This window comes from Tiliqua scincoides, chromosome 8, assembly GCF_035046505.1.
Source record: "Tiliqua scincoides isolate rTilSci1 chromosome 8, rTilSci1.hap2, whole genome shotgun sequence".
NCBI classification, from domain to species: domain Eukaryota; kingdom Metazoa; phylum Chordata; class Lepidosauria; order Squamata; family Scincidae; genus Tiliqua; species Tiliqua scincoides.
Window position 1 is genome coordinate 15,897,701 of NC_089828.1, and position 23,006 is coordinate 15,920,706.

Sequence of the window (23,006 nt, forward strand, 5' to 3'; positions counted from 1 at the left end):
CCTGGCGGTGGTGGTTCCACAACCCACCAAAAATGGGGTTGCAAACCACCAGTGGGTCATGACCCACTTTGGGAAATGTTATCATCCAAGGCGGTATGCCCCCTAGCACTGGCTCCAAGTTTTGGAGGGCCCTCAGGCAAGCACAGCCCTTGCTGCCAGCTGCACCTCTTCCCTCTGCCCAAAGACAGTAACTTAACTATGCCAACCCCAACCCACCCACCCTGAAGCCAGTACAAAGTCACACACCACACCACTGAGTACAATTCATATATTATCCAGTTTCACATTCTCATAGGATATAGCAACTTATTCTCAAGAATCTTAATACAAGTGAGACAGCCATGGTCCAATGTAATACTTAAAGCACTTCCAATACCAAGCAATAAAATGTCAACAAAAATTGCACAATTTCTTTTTACTATGACTGAATCAGTTACAGAAAAGTCATTTCTCTTCAAGCTTTTAACTAAACATTTAACTTATCTTACAGATTACAGTTTCTCTTTTAATAATTAATTGCACAAAAACCACACAAAATCTTTTATGATGCATAAATATTTCCTTATTACACATGGTACAAAAATACTCGTACATCTTTGTTCGTTATTCCCATAAGGATGGTGGATTATTTGGCAAGACTGGACTCTCTCCAATCAGAGGGATGTGGGGAAAAAAGTTAAATATTTTACAGCTGTTCTATATATAGAAGTCTGACAGAAAAACAAACACAACCCTGACATTAACTGGAGAAGGGGAAAGTGGACAAGAAACCCAGTGCATTGTACTTTTAAGATTTTCTTTTCAAATTCTAGTCAAAGCAAAAAAATAGGAAGGGAGACAGAGAGGGGAAAACCAAGGCAGAACTGGGATAGTGTTTTTTGGAAGCCAAGTCTTCACAGAAGCAAGATGAAAAACTTCAGTGATCCAACAGCTAGGCCAAGGCCTATTGCTATGGTTACACAAACGCTAGAACAAAAACAAGCTTTGCACACTCGCACACGCACCACACACCCACCAAGTTAAAGTGTTTTAAATTCATGCCAGAAAACATGCAAAACTGATTGTCTTTCGCTTCCTCCAGCAGAACTGCATAAACAAAGTTTAGGATAAGATAGGCCTGAATATTGCACTGTACACAGCTAGACCACGTCTGGGGCCAGCAACACAGCCGGGAACAAACAGGTCTATCACCAAGATTCGGTCCCTCCGACTAGAGGTCTCAGCATGGCAGCAGGAGAAATTCAGCAGTAGGACTTTGCTGGGACTTAGCCGAGTAGGAGGCAGGCAGGACACAGACCATGCAGTTAACCAAGCTGGGTCAGGGAAGTGGAGGCAGTTTATGTTCACAGTCTTAGATGGGGAGGCCCACATCTTCATTGGTGTGAAGTGCGAGTTACTGTAGTTAGGACCTGGTCGGCATCCACAGGAAGGGTTGGGAGAAGGATTTCCAGCGGTCCACAAGTTACTTCATCCCTAGCACATCACTCCATGGAGAGACAAGAAGGGGGGATTGTGGGCCAAGAGGCAGCTCTTGAAAGCAAAAGAGCACATTACTGAAATGTAGTTCCAATATGCCTTTCACAGTTACCATAATTGTGTGGTTAAGGTACCTCCCCGCTTCCCAAGGCAAAGCACATTCACAGGTGGGTCGCTTAGAGGAGACCCATTCCCAAACACAAAACTGGACTGTGGGATGTCTGGTTATCCAAGCAAACCCCCCCCCATTTAAGATCATTCAGAGCAGAGCCAGCCAGCTAGCATAGTCAACCCTACTTGAGATAAGCTTGTTCTATCTAACAGGAAAGTTGTCTCAGTCAGTGGACTGAGGCAACTAAAATCTTGAGATTGCTGTGCAAGAAGCTTCACCAGCAGCAGAGTTTCAGCAGGATTCTCCCTCCAGCCCATCTGATTTGGCATGAGAAATATCAAATGAAGATTGGCTGTGCCACTCCTCCCATTGAAATATACAATGCAATGCAACTTAGGATGGACTGTTGTGATCTTGGAACTTTGCAAAAGAAGTAGTTTTGCTCTTTTATGGGCAGGGTTGTGTGGACTCCAATTCTGTGCAAGCACAGAAAAGCTGTACAATTAAGCACCCTCCAAAATACCTCTTGTGGCAAAAGGAGACTGTTTGACTGATGCAGTCAGAGATAAATTTTGAAGCATTTCCTTTGGTCGAGAGGGGTAAGACATTCATGTCCTGCATAGCTCACCTCCCAATAAGCAGAACTGAAGCAAAGAGCCACATGTATATTAGCTTAACTGGCCTAATTTTACTTTACATTTGTATCTCCACAAATTTCTCTGAGGACCTCAGGGCAACAGACAGTGCTTAATTCCACTTCATCCTCAGATATACTGGGGGGGGGGTAGAAACTGGCAAGGCAGTTCCAAGTACTATACTTATTTTAAGCTGGCAAATGGCACAAACATCCTGTACGATGCAGCTAACAAACCCACAGTTTCTGCTTAAAAACAGGTAGGCTACAGGTAGATAAAACAGGTAGACAAAAGCTACACTGTAGATAACTACAATGAGCAAACCCTGCTGGGGACGCCTTCCTTCCTCAGCCCCCAATGCCAAGCTCAAACATGCATTCCAACCCCATTCAATCGAGATACTCACTAAAACTAACAGAACTGACGAGACTTCCACCCTTGTTGAGTAGCTTCAGAAGGAGGGTACCAGTGCATCTGGAAGAGAACATAGTTTGCTGTGGAAGGAGGATAAGGCAAGAGAAGAAGACTGGACAGACAGCATCTGGGCTGGACTAACAAGGATTCTGTGCTAAGCCCTAAACAGCATCACAACCATGACCTGAAGCAAACATCTTCCCTGTGTAGAGACCACTTACCCCTTAGAAAACCTGGGTGAGGTAGAGGAGAATGAGGAGCTGGCACCTAAGTCCCAAGGACAGTAAGCTTATTAGGACAGAAGGTTCCCCAACATCTGGTTTGTGAAGAATCCATGACCCAAGTCAGCACAGGACCTCAACTGCCTAGAAAAGCTGCTCCAAGAATTAGGGACAGTGGTTTTTCAAAACTCTAAATCCATGGACAATAGTGTTCACTGCAGGGCAAGTGGCCAGGGTATTTGGAAAAGAAACTCTGGGTGTATTATATACACCCATGTGGAATAATGTAAAGCCTGTACAACACTGAAAGAAGCTGCACACATACTCGCTGTTCTTTCTACCAAGGGCTACACACCTTAACACAGTCAGATTAGCTCCTCCCTTTCCAAGGGAACCGTCACTTTGTAAGACCCTATTGTGGTCAAATTCGCTTCTGCACTGGTGCTTTTAGGTGTACAGGAACCTTTATAGCAATGTCATGAGCATCATAATTCAAGGAAGTGGTTTTCTGTCCTTGGCATGGGGCTTCAGCACCAGCACAGAGATCACCAGCCTGGCCTGCTTCCAGGAGCCACTGGTCCCCTGCCTGCTACTTGACACTTCCTACCAGCGCCATTCCCTACAAGCCAAGCTACATTCAGACCTCCTACTTGATAACAACCACATTTATTATGTTTCACAATCCCCTTTTCTTCCCCCCGCCAGCTGCGGTTTATAAGCATTTCCCAGATTCCCAAATCCATCTCCCCCGCACATCTGGAATTCATTTTGTCCACTCTGCTCAGCAACCAAATGGGAACAGGAAGATCCCTCTGTCATGCTGCACAGTGCTCTTTAACCCTGGATAGAAAACCCTCAGAGCAGGAGGCTGTAGATGTAACAAGCACAGAAGACAAGCAACAGCACCCACTAAGAGGCTAACAGAAGGGCACAATGCCACCTGTATTAAAGAACACATTTGATGGTGCTGGGCAGTTGCTCTGAGGTTTTGTCCAGCTAAGAACTCTACATTGTGATTACAGGTCCTCCCTGCTCTAGAGAAGCTCCTCTCTAGTACAATTAAAAAGCATCACTGTATGCAAGACATAGGGTCATATGAAACTGCGTTACCCAGGTTTACAGGGATTGGCAATAGCTCTCCAAAGTTTCAAAAAGTTATTTCCCAGCCCTATTAGAGGTGTCAGAATTTAGCCCAAGGTCTACCTGCACACAAAGCTGTACCGTGGCCTTTCCCTTGCTACAATCTCACATGAATATGGCTGCACAATAAACTAGGACTATCATCCAAGTAAAATAAACATTAATAGCTTTAAATGCATAACCTTAGAAAGGCACAAGAGAAGGGGAGATGCCTTTTAAGATGTTCTTTATTTAAGATATTTATACCCTGTCTTTCAATGTACATGTTTAAAACCCACTATCAGCTTCCTCTGTGTATCCTTCTGAGCGTTGCCAACTTAATGATCACCACTGCCCACCCTCCAAAACTTCTCTCAGGTACTTGTTGCAAAATCCCCCCCCCCCCACAGTTCTTATAGCAACAGTATTGAAGTGAAGCAGGAAAAGGAAAATAAAAGATAACACAAGTCAGGACTAACTTGGATGGAGAGGGTGAAGGATTCTCCAAACTCCTGAAAGGAAGGATTCTCCCTTCCTTGGTGGAGTATATAGCGTGACTGATGTGTGTGCCAGTTGATTTGTGCAAGAAAAAATCAAGTCATGTGCTGCTGCTGCTACTACTACTACAACAATGACAACCACCATCCCTCCGATGTGACTGTGGTGAGTGAAACAAGGTGGAAGGGAGGCCCCAACAGCACCATGTGGCAGGATTTTCCCATACAGGCTCCTCCCCTCCCTCCCACAGGCAGGACCAATCCATCACTGCTCCGTGGGAGCACCTTGAACACGAGGTGCCATGCTGTGGTGCCATGTCATGTGTGCCAAGTTGGCAAGAGGTGGGTTAGATCAAGGCCTGGCATTTTGTTTGCCTGGGCTTTGGTGTGTGGGTAGCGTGAGGCCCATGCACTGGATTGCTAAGGAAGAGATGGGCAAAAAAGCTTGCGGAACCCCACTGTGCCCAATGGCATAGAGATGTTACCTTACCAGCCTTTCCAGACAGAGCTCACCATCCTTAAAGGCTTCAAGGAATGAAGCTGCAGAACAGCCACTCCTCTATAGCAGGGATTAGCCAGGACAATGGTGTCCCCACCTCCAGGGCCAGCTCTGAGCTTCAGGGCTAGCCTTCGTTGGCATCCTGGCTGCAGTTCACTGAAGACATCAAAGGAGGGATCATTTCAACCATCAGATGGCCATTGTGCAAGCCCCCTGGGGGCAAGAGGCTTCTTTGGCTGCAGCCATTTGGCATGCTAGCCTGCTGTGCTGTTCATAGATCCCTGGCAGGAGGGTATCCATGTTCAAAAGCAAGCAGTCTTGTAATTGTTCAGGCCATTATAGTCTTCCTAGAGACTCCAGCATTTCAACACACACGGATACACCCCTTACTCTTTAAGTCCTCCATGCATTAGGACAATTCTTTGAATTGGTCATTTACACTCAATGTGGCTTGGATTGCTTCAGGAAGCTACACCATATTGATATGTTGCCCCACACCCTTTCATTGTGACCCTTGTTTGGCAAGGATCAACCATGTGATCAACTGAAGCAATGACATGGCGATTACACATGATGTCAAAGCAGCCACAAATTGAAAACATAATGAGAGCAAACAGGATCTGGAAAAGGGATAAATAGTACAATGATGTATGATGTTCAGAGTTCCTGAAATGTACGAGTTCTGACCCAAGGAAGGGTGCATTGCTAGTGGAGGCTGGCCTGGGAATACATCTGGACTTGTTGTACTGTGTGGGAGGGTTGGCAACAGTCTCTCCAGGTTAGGGTTTCCATCCAGCACTTAAAAGCAGGAGTTCCCCACCCTTACATTTATACCCCAGGCTTCCAGCCTATGGATTGGGTGGTGTTTTGAGCTGCAAGTTGCTTAGCAAGGAGGGATGAAGTAATATTTAACTCTATAACACTTTTATATTAATACATTTGTTTCAAAGGAAGAGCTCAGAGTTCAGTCTGGGAAACAGATGGCAGGAGAAGCTATTCAGCTCTCCAAATTACAAGAGAGTCATACCGGACCTCAGCTCATGCTGTATCTAGGAAAGGAGATACATTCTTCTCGCCCCTCACAAGTCTTAAAACTCTGTGCTTTGCTTGCACAATCCATCCCATGTGGCAAATGCCAAAGCACTTCTCATCCTAGGGGCATAGGGAACCTACCATACTTTGAGATCGCACCTCCCTCACATTGAACATGCAAGAGCAATAGAGGGCTTAGCCCAAGGTTAAAAGTTATCACAAAGTGGGATAGGTACAAGCTTCAGCAGCCCTACCTAGAAGGTATTAGCTCCACTAGTTAAACCACCTAGGAAGGGCATCAGAAGGCTGTGGAACCAAGTTTAAGAGCTTTTTTGTTTATCTATTGCAAGCCATTATGCTAGTCAAGTCTGAAGTTTTAGCTTTAGCAAGTATATTACTTACTTGGACCAGGCTGGCCTCTAGCTACATAGTGAACACTTCCCAGTCCATCATACTCTGTCTGCATGTCACCTTTCCACAGTGCAATTCTACTCCAGGAGTTGAGCTCCTTTCCACAAGCCTTTCAGAACAGGTTAGCATCTGTCTCCTCTCCTACACCCACTGCACCAATGATGAAAGACCACAAACTCAGATGCATGTCTGCCACTCTTGCAAAGTATGAGCAGTTCAAGGGCTCATAATATAGGACTTTTCCCCCCCAAAACAGGCAGATTCATTCTAGCTTTCCTTAGAGCTAGTATAGCACTGCTCTCCCCTAGTCAACTGAGGTTTGGGTTAATACTTGGGTCACTCATCTGGTTTCCCCAATAAACCAGCAGTACCTCTTACCCTGGTAGTACAGAACTATAATTTTACCAAACTCAGTCAGGCTCCCTAAAACCCCAGCTGCAGGATCAAAGTGTAGGGCATTTTGGTGCTACTCGAGACAGCAGTTAATGCTTTTAAGGCACTAGCCTCACCCAAAAATGCTTCACTCTGGGAAGAAACTGTACATGTTTAAAGTTTGGGAGCCCTAACCTTCCAGGCTACTACAGGATAAACATAGAAAGTAATGTTTAAAGCACACAAAAAGTTAAATGACACTCAAAATCTCATATGTATAGACACACAGTATGGAGTTTGACTTTTCTCCAAACTCAATACAATGGGTGCTGATGCACTCAGCCTATTGTGCACAGTTTATGATGGTGTGCTCTAAGCATTCATTCCTATTTGGACTTGCAACTGTTGCTGTTGATGTTTGTTGCATACTGCTAGACACAGCTTCCTGCCCAGCTAAGAGAAGGGCAGCCAAGTTGACTCACCTGAGCATGAAGGGCAGCGGCGGCAGCGGCAGCAGCTGGATATGTGAAAGCAGCATGTGGGATTGCAGGAGTTAACTCTGTGGTGTAGAGGGGGTAGGGAGCCCATGCCTCTGGAGATGCTGGGATCAGAGCTGCTCCAGTCAGGTCATCTAGATACAGGGAACAACAGGTCAAACACTCATAGGTAGCTCCCTTACACAGGCTTTCCCGACCTCACCTGGAGATGCCAGGGATTTAACCTGGGCCCTTCTGCAGGCAAAGCAAATGCTATTCCACTGAACTATACTCCCTCCCTGTAAAGTTGTGGAGGACAGACAGGAACAATGTGTTGCAAGGCAGAAGGGAGAAGACTCTTAAAGCTGGACCTTGTTGGGACAACAGCTCCTCTGACCAATAAGGATGACAAAATAGAGCTTCTTCCATCACCCAGCAACAAGGGGTTTCCATCCAGCTATTCCCTGTGACATCATACTGGAGTGTACACATGCTGCCTTCCACCTTGCACAACACACTACAACAAGTGAAGTAGCTGGAAGGTACCAATTTTCCGGTTTCCATACACCATTACAGGCAGGGCTGCTTCACACATTCATTTGTACAGGCAAGCTTGCCTGTAGACTTGATTGGCTGCAATTGCTCAAGTGTGCTTACATTCTCCCAGTGATGTGCAAAGCAGCCCCTAATGGAGGAAGAGGCAGGTTTATCTCCTCTCCACCAAGAAGCATAAAAACACAAGTCCTCTCCCCATGCCCCTCCCACCCCACCACCAGGCTTCTCACAAGGGTCCCGTGCAATGAAGTGTGCTCCTAGGGCAGGGTGAAGGTTGGTGGGATTCGGTGTGGCCATCAGCTTGCTCTTTGCCATCTTGGTATTGGCTTTAGCAAACTCTAACCGCAGCGTCTGGGGATTCTCTGGGTCAAAGCGGATGCCCTGTAGAAGGGGGACAGAAAGCAATTCAGAGATGTTTCGCCTTAAGGAAGAGTGCATTTTCATAAGCCGCCTCAAAGGTCTACATGGCAGAAAGGTGGAACATAAATCTATTAACATAAAACAAGGCTAAAAAAGGAGAGATGTGCCTGCATCTCCCTCAAAGAGTCGGGCTTGTTCAATATACGCAGAGTCAAGTGGAAGAGTGTACTATGCCACCCCAGGCCGGAGGGGAAAGATTCAGTTTCTGAATGCATGCTTGGTCAGAGTCAGAGGTTCTCAGCCCAATGTTTTAGATTTCTGCTTGCAAGGAATTTACCCTTAAACACGATCAGATCTACAAGTCTAAAATGGTGACGTCCATTCTACCATCCTTTTTGCTCCTTGTGTTGATCCAGCACTGAAGACTGAAGTGTGCCACACAGGACCATTTCACAAGTGACACAACTGGCACATACACACATTTTGAGTAGGACTATCTCTGAAGCATCCTTGTCATGTTCAATCCAAATGCACTTTTCCTTTTCTAGGAGCAATTCAGGAACACACACTGAAGCACAAGCCGGATGTGCAATTGATCATCTCATGACATCACCAAGAAACTCCTCCAACCCAAGGGCAGTTTGGCACTTTAAATGTTTCCTTCTTGAGATGAATGAAGGAGTAGAGGTGTTTGAAAATGGTGTTTAATTTACTCACAAGTAAGCCCATTGTGCTCCGTAAGATGGGCTATAATCCTGTCATACTCATGAGAAACACCCCATGAATGAATAATCATGCACATGGGAAAACTCATGTAGCAGTTTAAAAATTTAAGACCTAGTTTTCCTGACAGCTATAGTCGTGAAGAGGGATGACTGAGCCAATGTATGCAATTCATCTCAGCTGAGAAGTGGGTTTTACTCTATGGCCAAAGGACACAACTTAACCATTTTTGCCCACCCCACAGGTGTACACATTTGGTCCCTGTTGCATATACAAAATGTTGGGCAGAAATGGGTTAAGATGCCCATCTTCAAAATAGCTTTTCAATTCTTCTGAACATTAATAGTGGCAGACTACCATATTTAAATTCAGTATGATAATGTAGCTCCTTTGCTCAAGTAAAAGACATATAAGTATTTCCTGCTATCCTGTGTATATGCCTTGCACCATGTAAACTTTACGGCAATCAGTTTTCACCCATAGCATGTGAACTGGTTCCCTGGCTAGAGTCAGCTGGAGCTATGCACTTGTAGGTATTGTGGTGCAGGGTCTGGTGGTTGCTCCTGCTTGGCACTTGCAATACAGTGCAGGTTAACCAATTTGGATTTGTAAGGAGGTGGAGAAGATATGTCCATCCTTCTCTCTCCATGTCAGCTGACAGCAGAGGGTCAAAAAAGAAGACTTCCCCTTGCATGCCAACATACCTGGGAATCCCAGGTATTTCTAGATTTGGCCCATGAAGGTGCACACAGAGTTTCCATGTCATCTGGGTCTGGCTAATTGGAATTGATGTAAGCTACCCTCACAACACTAGTGAGCCTACAGATGACCAGAACCCCAATTAGCCATCATTCTGCCAACTGTAAGAGTTCTGCACCAGTCAAGTGCAGAAATGTGGTACAATGGGCACCTGCATAGGTTCAGAGTGATCTCCACCACTTCTGCTTGACAGACATGGTGTGAAGTAGAACAGCACCTTTGGCGCAATGCAATCCAGCGCTGCTTATACTTACATTTAATGCATTCTTTGCCGCTTCAGCACCAGACCGGCTGTCGAAGGTAACAAAGCCTACTGGCTGTAAGGGGAGGGGAAGACAACATTGTTTGAGCTGAGCTACAGCAATATCCAAGATTTAGCACTGTGGACAGTGCTAGACATTCCCAGCAGCCCTATACATACTCTTCTCCCAACTTCCAGGGGCACATCCCCTTTTACTCTTAAGTCCTCTGTGGTGCTGTTTTAGAGGCTGGGAAAAGTGAATAACTTGCTGTGTGCTCAGGCCAGCCCAACCTATTTATTGCTACATTTTCTCCTTCAAGCAGTCTAGCAGATAGTGTATTCAGCAGCACTGCATGGCACAAAGGACCTCTAAAATGCAGCTTGGTTTTCTGCAACCTTTGTGGTCATGGAGGGAAAGCCACCATTAGGTTAACTGGTCCAGTGCATGTCTTTCCCAGAGCCCAGGAGTCAATAAGGACTGGCTGTCACACTACTCAAGAGATTAGAAAGCAGTTGCTAGTGAATGCAACACAGATATGATATGGCTGAATCATCTTCAGCCATAGGCTCTAGATGGGTTAACAGAAGCTGAATCTAAGCATATGCAATAGCTCTGGGGCTTCAATGAAGGAACTGCAGACCCCTCCACCCACAGACATCTGAACTATGATTAAGCAGTTATTAGCAATATTGGGCAGCTGCCAGAATGAGAACTAGCAAAGGCATTACCTGTTTTGATGTTAGCTTGATCAGTGATCCTTCATAACCCTGAGAAGAGGGAAAGAAGCCAGCAAGTAGGTTATTGGGTTCCTTAAAAGGAAAAAAGCCTGCAAGGCCTGCTCAGTACCCTTAAACAATACGTTCTAGTGCCAAAAATACTTCTGCAGCCCTGAGCAACAAGTCAGGCTAATATAAATTGTAGTTTAACCCTAGTACAGCTTCTGCCTGCCCCATCACCACCCACTTCATAGCATGTCCCTTCATTCCTCTGGTCCACCATGTGAACTGCCTTTTGGTAAAAGCAGGGCATTGGTCCAGATAACCCAGAATTTATCCCAAACAGGGCCTCTCCAGGGTCTTAGACATCTTTCCCAGCCCTATCACCAGAGAAGCCAATGAAACTTGATGTTTGGGGGAATGAACCTGGTACCTTCTGCATACAAGCTCTACCAATGAGCTATGGCTTCAACCTTAACTTTACCATCCTAAGTGACAGGGCAGTGAGCTATCACTAGGCCTTTGCTCAAGGTGTCATTACGACCCTTTGTGGCACCCATTTATAAGCAAAGCTGCTCAGTTGGAGGTATGAATGCCAGGAGGAAGGAAAAAGGTAAAGTGCAGAAACAAAGTGGGGCACAATAGCTACCACTAGAGGCCCTGCTCAAGACTTGACTTAAGTCAGAACACATGGAAGCCTCTCTAAGCTCTTCGGATTAAGAGCAAGACAGAAAATAAGAGTCTGGTGTTCAAGACACCCTCATCCACAACACAGAGGGCCTTCAATTGAAAGGAAAAACATTTAATAGGGCAGAAGACCGCCATTACACCTTGCTTACACCCTACAATATGCATACTATTCTTCTGCTTCTACTAACCTTGAATGGCCGGAAAAGCAGGTAAAGCTCTCTGGGCTTGATGTCCACAGGAAGGCCACTGACAAAGAGTGTCCGTACCTAAGAGAAATGGAACAATATTGAGCCACTTTCGAGGCTACTTTACCATACAATTGCTGCTTATGACTCACAGTTCAAGGTTCTGCAGCCACCAAAAATCTAGAAGTGCAGACTTTCTGCAGAGGTTATTTTCAATTAACAGCCATTATTAATGGGAGGAGGTCCCTTTGCCCACCACATGAGTGCATGGCTCATAGGACCAAGTGGCTTATTCCATGTGGAAAAACTAGATTAGATCACCATGCAGGCTTTTAAGCTTAAGGGGATAGGGCCAGAAAGAAAAACGAACGAGAACTGAAGATTCTTGTAGCACTTGACCCTTGTATTTGCAACCATAAGGTTCGTCACTCATAAGTAGTTTCCCAATTACACCACAATACAGGGGAAAAGGTTAGATCCCCTAGCTCCCATCCAGCTTGCTCCCCATACTTCACATACACATTGTAGTACCCTCCACATGACTACCATATCATTTCAAGTTTGGCCATCAGAGTAGCCAGGATTATGACTCTGGCTGGTAGCAAGGTGAACTCAAGTCAGCGCAACAAATGCCATACCAGTCTGTACTCCTCTTCCCACTGTTTAGATTTGAAAGGAAATGGCACAACACAGGAAGTACTCCACAGTCTGCTTGATGATGTCACTTCTGGTCATGATATCACTTCCGGTAGAATCCTACCCACACTTGCCCAGGAGTAAGTTGCATTTGCTATCATTGTTAAAAGCACAGGCAAAGTAGCCTGTTCAAAGTACAGATCTGTAACATGTCCCCAAATGCAGTCACATATGTGACATTAAGTCTAATATATTAAAAATAAAATAGTGAAATGAATGGGGACCCACCTGAAATTGGCTCATGACCCACAGTTTGAGAAACACTACTTTAGTGCATGGCATGTGTCCATTTCCCTTTCTGAATGCTTTGATATCTCAAGTATTTTAAAAAGCATAATCCATTATGATTTGGCCAATAATATATCCTCCACCTGTTTATAGTAAACAGCTTAACTGCATTAAATCCAAGAAGTTCAGCTGACATAGGAACTACTGCCCCATTTTTAAAACATACATGTATTTTTTTAAGATCTACCCTGAAACTCCTGCATTGGATTATCTGAAGAAGTTTCAGTTCATTCCATAATCCTGCCAGAGAGCCTCTCCTTCAGTTCTTTCGGGAACCATGCTAGAATCAGGTGACTGAATGCTTGCATCAAGCCAACCTGAATACCCCACTGGAAGCTGAAAATGCAGGAGTTTTGTATTGGGTATACACTTCCAAAAAGGAGATGACCATTATACCTCAGAGGTGTTTTGTTTCCAATATGCAAGACAGGGTTTATAGCACAAGTTTTATGGAACATGATGGGTTTACTTCTGAGTAAACACCATTTTCAGACACTCAAGACTATTTCACTGCTTGCTTTTGGCAATTTAGAGCAAGGCAACTGGAGCCGGGTTTTAAACTTCATACAATAATTCAGCTTATTCTAGTTTACTATGATCCTCCCAAGTCTTAAGAGGCTATGAGCTACGAGTTCAGATTTCAAATAGTACCTTGTTTGGATGTTGCAAGACTAGCACCACCACTCATGTCTAGAACAAAAATAGAACAATTGCTTTCACCAAGGCAGGTCTGGATGAAAATCAGGCTGAGAATTCCCTAATGAAGTATATTATGAAAGCTCAATACACGTTGGAGGCTTAATATTTAGGCTCATTTACTTTTCTGCAACAAGATATCAGCAAACAAATCGTAGCTCTGATTTATTCCAACATTCAGTCACATGTTAGAGTTAGTTAATGACAGACAGATGGAGGGAAGCAAGGGTAAACCAGGCAGGTATATGCCAGGGATGGGGAAATCGTGTGGCTTGAGTCAAGTTTCCATCCCCACAACTCAACTCAAAAGTCCTAATGGGGCATTTTCGTGACTCGAAAGGACTCTAGTCATGAGTCTTTTTGATACACGTGTCAGGTGTAGGAAAAAGCTGCTGCCAGCTGTGCGTGAGTGTTCTCTTTAAAAAATCCTCTGCTGTCCCCAACCATCCATAAGGGCAGGAGGGGGTGGAATGGACTGCAATTTAGCAGGGACAGAAGCAGCAAGAGGGAGGAGGATCACATACAGCAGCTGCAAGGCTTACCAGGACAGCCCAATCCTTTGCAGCTCTGCTCAGAAGAAGTCCCACTACAAACAGTCATTCAGTGGGGCTTCCTTTCCTTCCCCCAACAATGGAGCTCACAGCAACCCTACAATTGGAAAGCATGATCTCTACTCTACGTCCCCCTCCCCCCCACTTCCTTGCGTCCTTTTTCCCTGGGCTTCTCCAGGCAAGTCTAAGGCAAGAACTATTTCGGGCTTCTCCTCCTGCTCTCCCTCATCCAAACAAAGCAGACCACCCATCCTTCATCCAATGACCATTGGTGCCTTCCTATCAGAGACAGTACAACATCCCACTCCTGCCTCCTCCCCACACCATGAAAAAGCAAAACATTAACCTTCCCTGTCTCCTGACTGGAACTTCCCTGCTATTTGCCTGGTCTGAATGATGGCCCCATGAGGCTTTTCACACTGCAAAAACAGTAAGCAAGTACACCCAGACAGACTTGCCTCTGCATGCATGGAGAAGAGTGCCAAGTCAGGTGCCCTTGACTCAAGTGTTTCACCAAGTCTTCCACACACCAACATCAAGCAGAGATAATTAAAAGTTTACAATTTTAAATAAAATTTTAAACTTAAGAACCCTCCTAACCCTCCCAAGCAGCTGCTGATCTGTTTAAAAAGATTCCCCAAACATTCCAAAGGTTGCAATCCCATCCACACTTACTTGGGAGTAAGCTCAATTGACTACCATTGTTAAAAACATATACGTAGTTGCCTTTCGAAGAACAGACCTGAGACATTTCCCCACATGCAGTCACATCCCATGGTAGCATCAAGTCTGATTAAAAATAAAATACATGAAATGTATTGAAATGAATGCCCACCTCAAACTGGTTTGCACCCTACATAGCGGATCCTGACCCAGTTTGAGAGACACTGCTCCAATTCTTGAAATACTTGCATGTACACAGCACTTAGTGTGCAAAATATCACATGCTTTGTTAAAACAGCACTGTAAGGCAAGTATTATTCCTCTATAGTTCAGTCTAGGCCAAGAGGAAGCAGCTTGCCTAAGGCCACCTAAGACAGAGGCAGTATCTAACTGAGGAAGTCCCATTTCATAGCCCTATCTTAGCCACTATGCTAAACCCTTCTCCTATCAGTATGAGGGCATCCCAAATGTTTGTTGTTCCTCATAAGAAGCTCACCACTGGTTCAACTAGCCCAGTACCATCTACTGCTCTAACATCTTATATACTGGGATTAGGTAATGTGCTTTTTATTGGAGATGGCAAGTGTTAAAAAAGGTCTCGATTCATGCAAGCAGTGGCCTTCTCCCAAGATTTCTAGGTGTACCAAGTCCAGGTGCATCGCCTAACACAAGAGGGGGAATTAGAACCTACAACCCCAGTCATATCTGTGTTATAGTAAAACATACAGACCTACACCTTCCTGGGTAAAAATGTTGCTTCTCAGGTTAAATGTTGAGGCCAAGGAGTTCAGCCATTTCCTGCAAGCTACGATATGAAGCCAGCTACTTTGCTGGAAGCCTCATTCACACATGCCAAGTCATCAGAAATGGGTCTGCCAGTGGAAGGACCTGTCTGTTGTCCATTTGCAGACCTCAGTCTTGCTGTTAACTTGAAAACCAAGAGCCAGGTTGCATATCTTCAGGGCCACAGGGTAGTTTCCCACACCATAGTTATCACACCAATGTGTTTACCAGCTCCATTCAGAGTGCTGGTTTTGGACTTTAAATTCCAAAACAACCTGGGACTTGGTTATCATAAGGACTGCCTCTGCCCATATAAGCCAAGCAGGGCCCCAATATCAGGCTCGGGGGCCTGCTCTCTGGCTCATCGTGTTTTTCCTTTCTTTAAAGTGTTCAGGTGCAAAGGGGGTAGCAAGGATAAGACTTCCAGGGTCAACACTAGTTGTGAGGCTCACAGGATTTCTGTCAAGTCTTGTCTAAGCAACAGTTACAGTTTTAAGTGTTGGCTTTAACTTGCGTTCTGGTGATGCTGCATTTTTTTGTTGTATATTTTAAAGTACAATTCTGTAGGTTAAGATGGGGAAGCTGACTTAGGATGGTCATCCTCTTAGAAGAACAGGTTATAAATCTGTAAAATCACCAATTAATACATCAGATTTTGCTGACGCAAGGGAATCACTTAAGTGCCTTTGACTCAGGCAAGAGACTGCTGTCCTCAGAACATGGATGAGGGGCAAAGCAGCACCCCAGCCTGTCAATTCTTTACCGGGGCAGAGCTTGGGGCAGCTGGAATAAGCCAGCTTGTTGAACAAACCTGAAACAGATCTCCAGAGACATTTGTCAGGCCAGTCCCAGAACACAGGATAAGATGCAGCTGGAGCCACTTGACGCGAGCCTGATGGAATGCTGTGCTGTGGCAGCTCAGCTTTAACACCCGGACTTATAAGGCCCTGACCAATATCAAACAGAGTTTGCAAAACAAGAGTTATACTATGGAGAACATTTGGAACTTTCAAACAAGATTAGCTGTTAACAGCCCATTCTAAACAGAGTCCCAGAGAGTACAGCAACCTCATTAAATTCCATATTCATAATGCAACAGGTCTGCCTGGCTGCAAATTAAAGCAGTTGGATACTGTATTAAGCAGGAAAATGGACCGGGTAGCAACAGACAACTGCTAAGACCACTCCACACTAAACAGGCCACTTTCAGCATTTCAGCTTCTTGTGCATCCTTACTCCTTTTTGAATAAGTTTTGAAACTTCTCCCAGCCTCCCATCTAGTTCATGAGGGCAGATCAACATTTACCCATGTTCATCGTGGCTGTGGAGAAGCCACCCATGTCTGGAGTCTGAATCCTAGATCTCACCTAACCAGGTCAAGTCTTGGACAGCCAGGAACTCAATCTGCACAGCAAAGTGGAAAGTTCTCAGAAGCCTTCAACAATGCTATTACACCCCCCCCCCCACCTTTCCCCAAGCAAGATGCACCCTGATACAAACTAAGGCTTGTTGGCATATAGTTATAAACACTTGTCTGAAAGCAAAAATTGGCCCCAGGTAGCCAGAGGCTTCCCCACAGGCACTTTTAGCACAGATGCTGCAGAATCCATGCCATTATTCTCACTGCAGGGAGGGAGTGGCTGCTATATCTACTAGTCTTGCCTGGCACAGCACATGCACCCAGATAAAATGCAGTACTTCTATTTCTTAGACATAGAGCTGTAATGCACTATGACTGCAGCATGTATGCACAGGCTCTGCCTCCATGGAAAAGCATCATGTTCACATGCAGTAGACCAGGGGTCTCCAAATCCCGGCCTGGGGGCCAGATGCAGCCCGCAGCAAGCCTCTATCCGGCCCACGGCCAGCCTCGTGTCCCCTGAAAGCCTCTGGCCCATTCCACTGAACGTGACCGGAGCTTTGCTCTGGAGGGTGTTCTGAGGGCCGAGGAGGCTGAGTGAATGAGCCCATTCATTCATTCATTCATCTAAGTTCCATTTCTTATTTATTTAAATTTTATATTTAAATTTTTTTCTGGCCCTCAGCACTGTGCCAGATATTTCATGCGGCCCTCTGGCCAAAAGGTTCGGAGACTGCTGCAGTAGACAACCACCACTCAGGGCCAGCCCACCCACAAGGCCAACTGAAGCAGTCACCTATGACAGATTAGTGGGGTGCCCACCTGTTTACTTCTACCGCTCCTTCTTCCATTCCCTGGATTAGAAGAGGAAATGTGGAGGTGAGCACATGCTGGTACATCAAGAAGGTAGTAGCATTTGGCATGCTGTGTCAGGTGGTCTTGGACTGGTCCTCTTCAACAATGTTTCAAGGCTGATTTAGACACAGACACTAACTATACACAATGACCTGGGTATATGTTCCACTGAACTCCATAAGGCTTACTTTTGAGTCAACATGCATAGGATTGGGTCATTATCAGGTATTTGATTTAGCCCATTAAACATCATCGTCTTAAGACATGCCAAACCTGGTTTGAGTGCCTGAAACAGGAAAGTTGTTGCCACCAGGGGTTGTCATTTATGTTCCTCAGATCTCCACTTGTCCTCATATCTTGCCAATCCTGCATACAGACCTAGATATCCAGAACCTGTGTTCCCACCTAGAACACCAGAGTTCTGGTTCAGTAGTAGCTCATGTAATGGCCCAGAACCAATAAGTCTTCTAAAGGAGCAATCTGCAAATATTCACTGCAGGGAATGGGACAGACTCATCCAACATCCGCGTTGAGTTTCCTCATTCCCATCAACAAGGCATCCTTCCTGATGCATGGGGAACCAGGCGTGCTCCAGACTGCGCTATCTGCCACTAGAGCCTTTGGGCAGCCAGGCATGAATGACATTTTAACACACTGTAGGAAAGTGCAACACAAAGAAGCCTGCCACTCCCAGACACCCTTGGAGCACACACAACTTGGGGGGTCCCCACAGTTAACACAGGCACAGTCAGAGCAGACAATGTGCATTTCACAGCTGCTACTACCAAAGCTCAGAAGGACTCCAGCTGTGAGGGCAGAGGTAGCCATATGGTTCAAGTTGCTAAAGGAAAAATTTTTCCTTTATACATTTCTTCCTGTTTGAAGGAAAGAGTTAGTCTAGCACTCCGAGACTATGGCTAGATCAGGAAATACACAAAAGATACCAGAAAAATTATAATCACCACTTTGTTTTATGGGAGAAGTCCATTTCTCCACACCATACCTTTTTATACACTCTTCCACATTTCCTTAGCTTTTCCTAGTAAGTTTCGCTTTAGCTCTTCTGATTTTAGCTGCCCTCCCCCCAGGCTATTCTCTCTACTTGAAGGTGGAGCAAACAGAACTGAACATAGTATTCAAACTATAGCCACATTGTAGAGTTATTGATGTGTTGAACATTTTCTCAACCTCAACGTGGAATTTGCCTTTCACCAGCACTGCACACCATTGTGACATTTTCATTGAGCCAGGCACTATGAGCCTAAGTTCTCATTTCTGGTTGGTCACCATCACTTTAGACCCAGTGGCTTACACAAGTCACTTTGCACATGCTTACATGGAATCTCATCTGCCATTTTACTACTCCTGGGCCCTAGTTAGAGAGAAATCATTTGGGAGCTGTTTTTTTTGCTTGAGTTTTTAACTCCCTGAATAATTTGGTTTTATTTCAAACATGGTAATCTCATAGTTCATGCATTAATACATTAAATGGCAAGAATCCAAGCAGATCTTCAAGGACCTCCCTGCTTCCTTCCTGTGTGGCAACTATCAGTTTACTCCTCTTATTGAATTTATATCTTGCTTTTGACAGCGTACAAGAACTAGATTACAGGTTCTCCAACAACCACCAGATGAAATGCAAGTCCAACATGCACATCATGTTTATACCTAAAGTAATGGCGTTAGGTCAGTCAAAGAATAGCATAACCTGGGTACCATGAACAGATTTTCATACATCCACCTGCCATACTTCATGCTGCTGTACACCTTGAAGTACAGCCTCCTTCAATGAGCGCAGGATTAGACATATAGGAGGTAGCAGTCATTTCAGGTAAGCGCCAACATTGAGTTTTATAAAGATCAGAATCAGGACTTTGAAATACACCTGGCAAAAAATTGGGAGCCAAGGGTCATACGTTGCCGTACTGGCCTTCTGCAATACATTTGACCAGTTCTTACCAGAAGCTCAGCTGCCATATTTTGTACCAACTAGAGTTTACGGCACAAAAGGATCTGAAAGCAGCCTCAGGCAGGTCAGTCAAGAGTATAATTTCATGGTTCTCTTCAGATCCTTTTTTCAAGAGCTGGATTAGGTAGGCTCTATCTTCTAGTCCTCCAACTTTAACAGCTTGTGCCTTTATTGATATTCCTCTTTAATCATCCAAGACAAAGACCTCTCTAGTGTTGGCTGACTTGAACCAGTGACTCAATGCGCACTTTGTCAGACAGCTATAGAACTGCAATTTCTTCAGATGCCCTCTTCTCAGCCACACCAGAACTAGCTTTTTATCTGTCTTGGAGCAAAAGATCATACCAAGATAATTTAGTTTCTTTGCCACTTAATCTCCTTCCATCAACTTTTAATCTAAGGGCCCAGCCATCTCCCGACTACTTTCCTGCTTCCAGGGTATTAACATATTGCTAAACTCCAACAATAAGGAAGCACAGAGAATTAATGCTCTCTTTTCCTTATTTGGGCAAACTTTCATTTTCTGAAGGAAGCTGCCTTGCCTTTTATAGCTTCCTTGATTCTGCTTGTTTACCAGGCTGGCATTCTCTAGACTTGTATGCCACAGATTAGGTAAGGCACCAACATTGTCCAAGTTGGAATTGTGGTTCTTTAAATAGCCTCTAAGCATCCTGAAAAGATTTGACCTGCCTGACTTTAGCAATCTTGTGCCTACAATCCTAAGCATTCTTTAGCTGCACGAGTGACAGCCAAGAAGGCATATAAACCAAAGGCTGCCAAGGTGGGAACAGGCTCTTCCACTTGTTCAGAAGTGAGAACTGATCTTCCAGCTTTGGGGGTTTCATGTGTCAGGTGCTTAAAATCAGCAAGCACTCTTGAACATGTCTATATGAATACCCAAATAGTGCAAGTTAGACCACAATGTGGATTGAAAATATCCAGAGCAGTTTATTTGTATAACAGAAGTTAGCTGCATTAGAATGCAAGACCAAACACAGGTAGAGCCTATTTATCCGCGTTGGTTCCATTCCGTGACTCGGTGTGATTAGCAAAGAAGCGTTGTCCTGAGTCTATAGAGTTAGAGTCCATAGAGCAAATAGGCTGCAGCCTGACACTCCCGGATGGAAGGAAACCAATGCAGCTGTTAACAATCCCCTCCCCTCCGTACTCAGCCCTCCTGTTGCCAGCTATCCTGCTTCTTTCACAGTTGGAATGGTGAGCTTGCTTGGGAAGCCTCATCCTCTGTGTCCCAGGCAGCCTCCCAACAGCACTGCAGGTTCTTCAACTCCTCTTCACTGCCACTCCTGCAACCTTCCCAAACATGGAAACTCCTCTGCCCCAGAGCATTCTGGGACTTGTAGTCTGTCTCTCCAAGGCTTCCCAAGAGCCTGCATGGGGCGAATTCAGCAAACACTTCTTGTGTTTTTTAAAGCAATCCCCTCTCCTCCCCCTCCTGCCTTCCCAGTTGCCAGCTGTCCGGTTTCTTTCACAGGTGGGATGCTGATCTTTTAAGAGTCCAGCCCTATGCGTTTCTACTCTGAAGTAAGCCCCATTCCAGTCAATGGAGCTTACTCCCAGGAAAGTGTGGAGAGGATTGGGCTGTAAATCGCATGCTTTGCTTGGTGGGAATGCTTTTCAATAGCCTGCACCATTGGGGAGGGGGAATTCGGCAAACACTCCCTGGGTTCTTTAAAGCAATCCCCTCTTCTCTTTTAAAACAATCCCCTCTGTTGCCATGGCACGTGCGTGCGTGTGCGCGTGCAAGAGAGAGTTCCACCTCCACCTCGCTACACGTGTTCTGGCTACAGAGGTTCTTGCCCCCGCCTTCCCCTCTTCAGCCTCTGCTGGCTCAGGGGCTCCAGGAATGTTACTGTTCCTTTGCAAGGGGAACCTTTTCCAGAGCTCCAGGGCTATCCCCTGCCTGGGCCAGGTGGAGCCTTTTTGCAGTGTTTTGCAATGCAGGGCAAAGGAGGCAAAGGTGTATGTGACATTCAGTACCCCACCCCACCTACACCATGGCTTCCTCACAAGGAAGCTGCTTGAACCATTCACTAATGAAGCTATGCTAAATCTCTGAAACTAGACACAATTGGGTAAAACTGATGATATTTTTGGAATCTGCACCCCAAATTATTATTGTTATTATTAAACTTTATATGCCGCCCTTCTCCCCAGAGGGACCCAGGGCGGCTCACAACATATTAAAAACAGATTAAAAACATAATTTAACCACAAATAAAAACATTAAAAACACATTAACATATACCCATAAAAACCATGGTCAGATAAAAAGTCAGATAAGAAGAGCAAAACGTAGCAAATCAGAGGAATCAGGCCTGTAAAAATACTAAAAAGATACAGAAAAGATGTTTAAAAAGGCCATGCACTCAGAAGGCTTCTTTAAACAAAAATGTCTTCAGGCCTCACCGAAAAGTCTCAAGAGAGGGAGCCATTCTCAAGTCAAGGGGAAGGGAATTCCATAATGTTGGTGCCACTACTGAGAAGGCCCTATTTCTTGCCGCCGCCCCATGTACCTCCTTAGGCGGCGGCACTTGTAAAAAGGCCTTCTCTGATGACCTAAGAGGACGAGCCGGATTGTACGGAAGTAGGCGATCTCTGAGATACCCTGGCCCAGAGCAGTATAGGGCTTTAAAGGTCAAAACCAGCACCTTGAATTGGGCCCGGAAACGAATGGGCAGCCAATGCAGCCCCCAGAGAAGCGGGCTGACAGAGTCAAACTGCCTAGCTCCAGTGACCACACGAGCTGCCGCATTCTGCACTAATTGCAGTTTCCGAACCGTCTTCAGGGGCAGCCCCACATAAAGCGCGTTACAATAATCTAACCTCAATGTCACCGTGGCATGGATCACTGTGGCCAGGTCTGCCCGATTCAAGTACGGCCGCAGCTGGCGCACCAGCCGTACTTTAAATTCATATGAAGTAACCATAAATTCTGAAAATTTTTCTGACCCTCAATTTTGCAGGCTTGTGTAGTTAAGGACTAGTGTAAAACTAGCATCTTTGAGAGACTAGGTTATTTTTTGAAAAAAAAATTTTAAGTGAAGAGAAGGTTTTTGTGCCACAAATCCTCACTTGTCACCTGAAGCAGTACAGCCAAGGCATAGGTGACTGTGATGAGAACCAGCCAATGGAAAAATGTAGTTTTGTCTTCCACAGATTAGCAGCCAGGTGGGACTCATATAGCCATAATACGGCTGTGTTTTTCCAACTGTTGTCTACCACAAAGCCTTTGTACGGAGCAGGCTACAAATGTGATACACAAAACAAAGGGCGGTACTTTTGCTTAACCAGTAGGGCGCAGCTCTAAGTCAGTGGTGTCACTAGGGGGGGCCACACCAGGTGCACAGTGGTGACACAACTACAAGACAAAATTTTTTAAATCTTGGTATTGTCGAATACCATCATGTTATATCATTCAATGTGTAATTTCATGTAGCATGCAATGAAACAAACTGCATTGAAATAGCCCTATTCTATCAAAAGTTATAGCCAAAAAACCAGTGCAGGTAGAGTAATGGTGCATCACCATGCCTACAACTTCGCCCTGACTGCTGCATGGCAGGAGATCTATTATGGGGGTGACAAACCCTATTGATCCCATTGCTCTAAGTTTATATGATCAGTTCCCTG

At 45.1% G+C, this 23,006-nt stretch overlaps 1 protein-coding gene across 2 annotated transcripts in view; it reads right to left on the reverse strand.

Moving 5' to 3' along the window:
• Nucleotides 1–254: 254 nt before the first annotated feature.
• RBPMS2 (RNA binding protein, mRNA processing factor 2) overlaps nucleotides 255–23,006 on the reverse strand; it is a 40,266-nt gene continuing 17,514 nt past the window's right edge. Inside the window, exons 2-8 of one of the 2 annotated variants that reach the window (XM_066635421.1) lie at nucleotides 11,498–11,575; nucleotides 10,632–10,670; nucleotides 9,916–9,978; nucleotides 8,050–8,200; nucleotides 7,271–7,419; nucleotides 2,630–2,697; nucleotides 255–1,530 (exon numbers count right to left, since the gene is read on the reverse strand). In XM_066635421.1, coding sequence (XP_066491518.1) covers nucleotides 2,635–2,697; nucleotides 7,271–7,419; nucleotides 8,050–8,200; nucleotides 9,916–9,978; nucleotides 10,632–10,670; nucleotides 11,498–11,575 — 543 coding nt within the window. In that variant the 3' untranslated portion in view covers nucleotides 255–1,530; nucleotides 2,630–2,634. Of the gene's footprint in view, nucleotides 1,531–2,629; nucleotides 2,698–4,964; nucleotides 5,130–7,270; nucleotides 7,420–8,049; nucleotides 8,201–9,915; nucleotides 9,979–10,631; nucleotides 10,671–11,497; nucleotides 11,576–23,006 lie in introns of those variants that run through there. The other variant, XR_010794795.1, reaches the window with a different exon arrangement.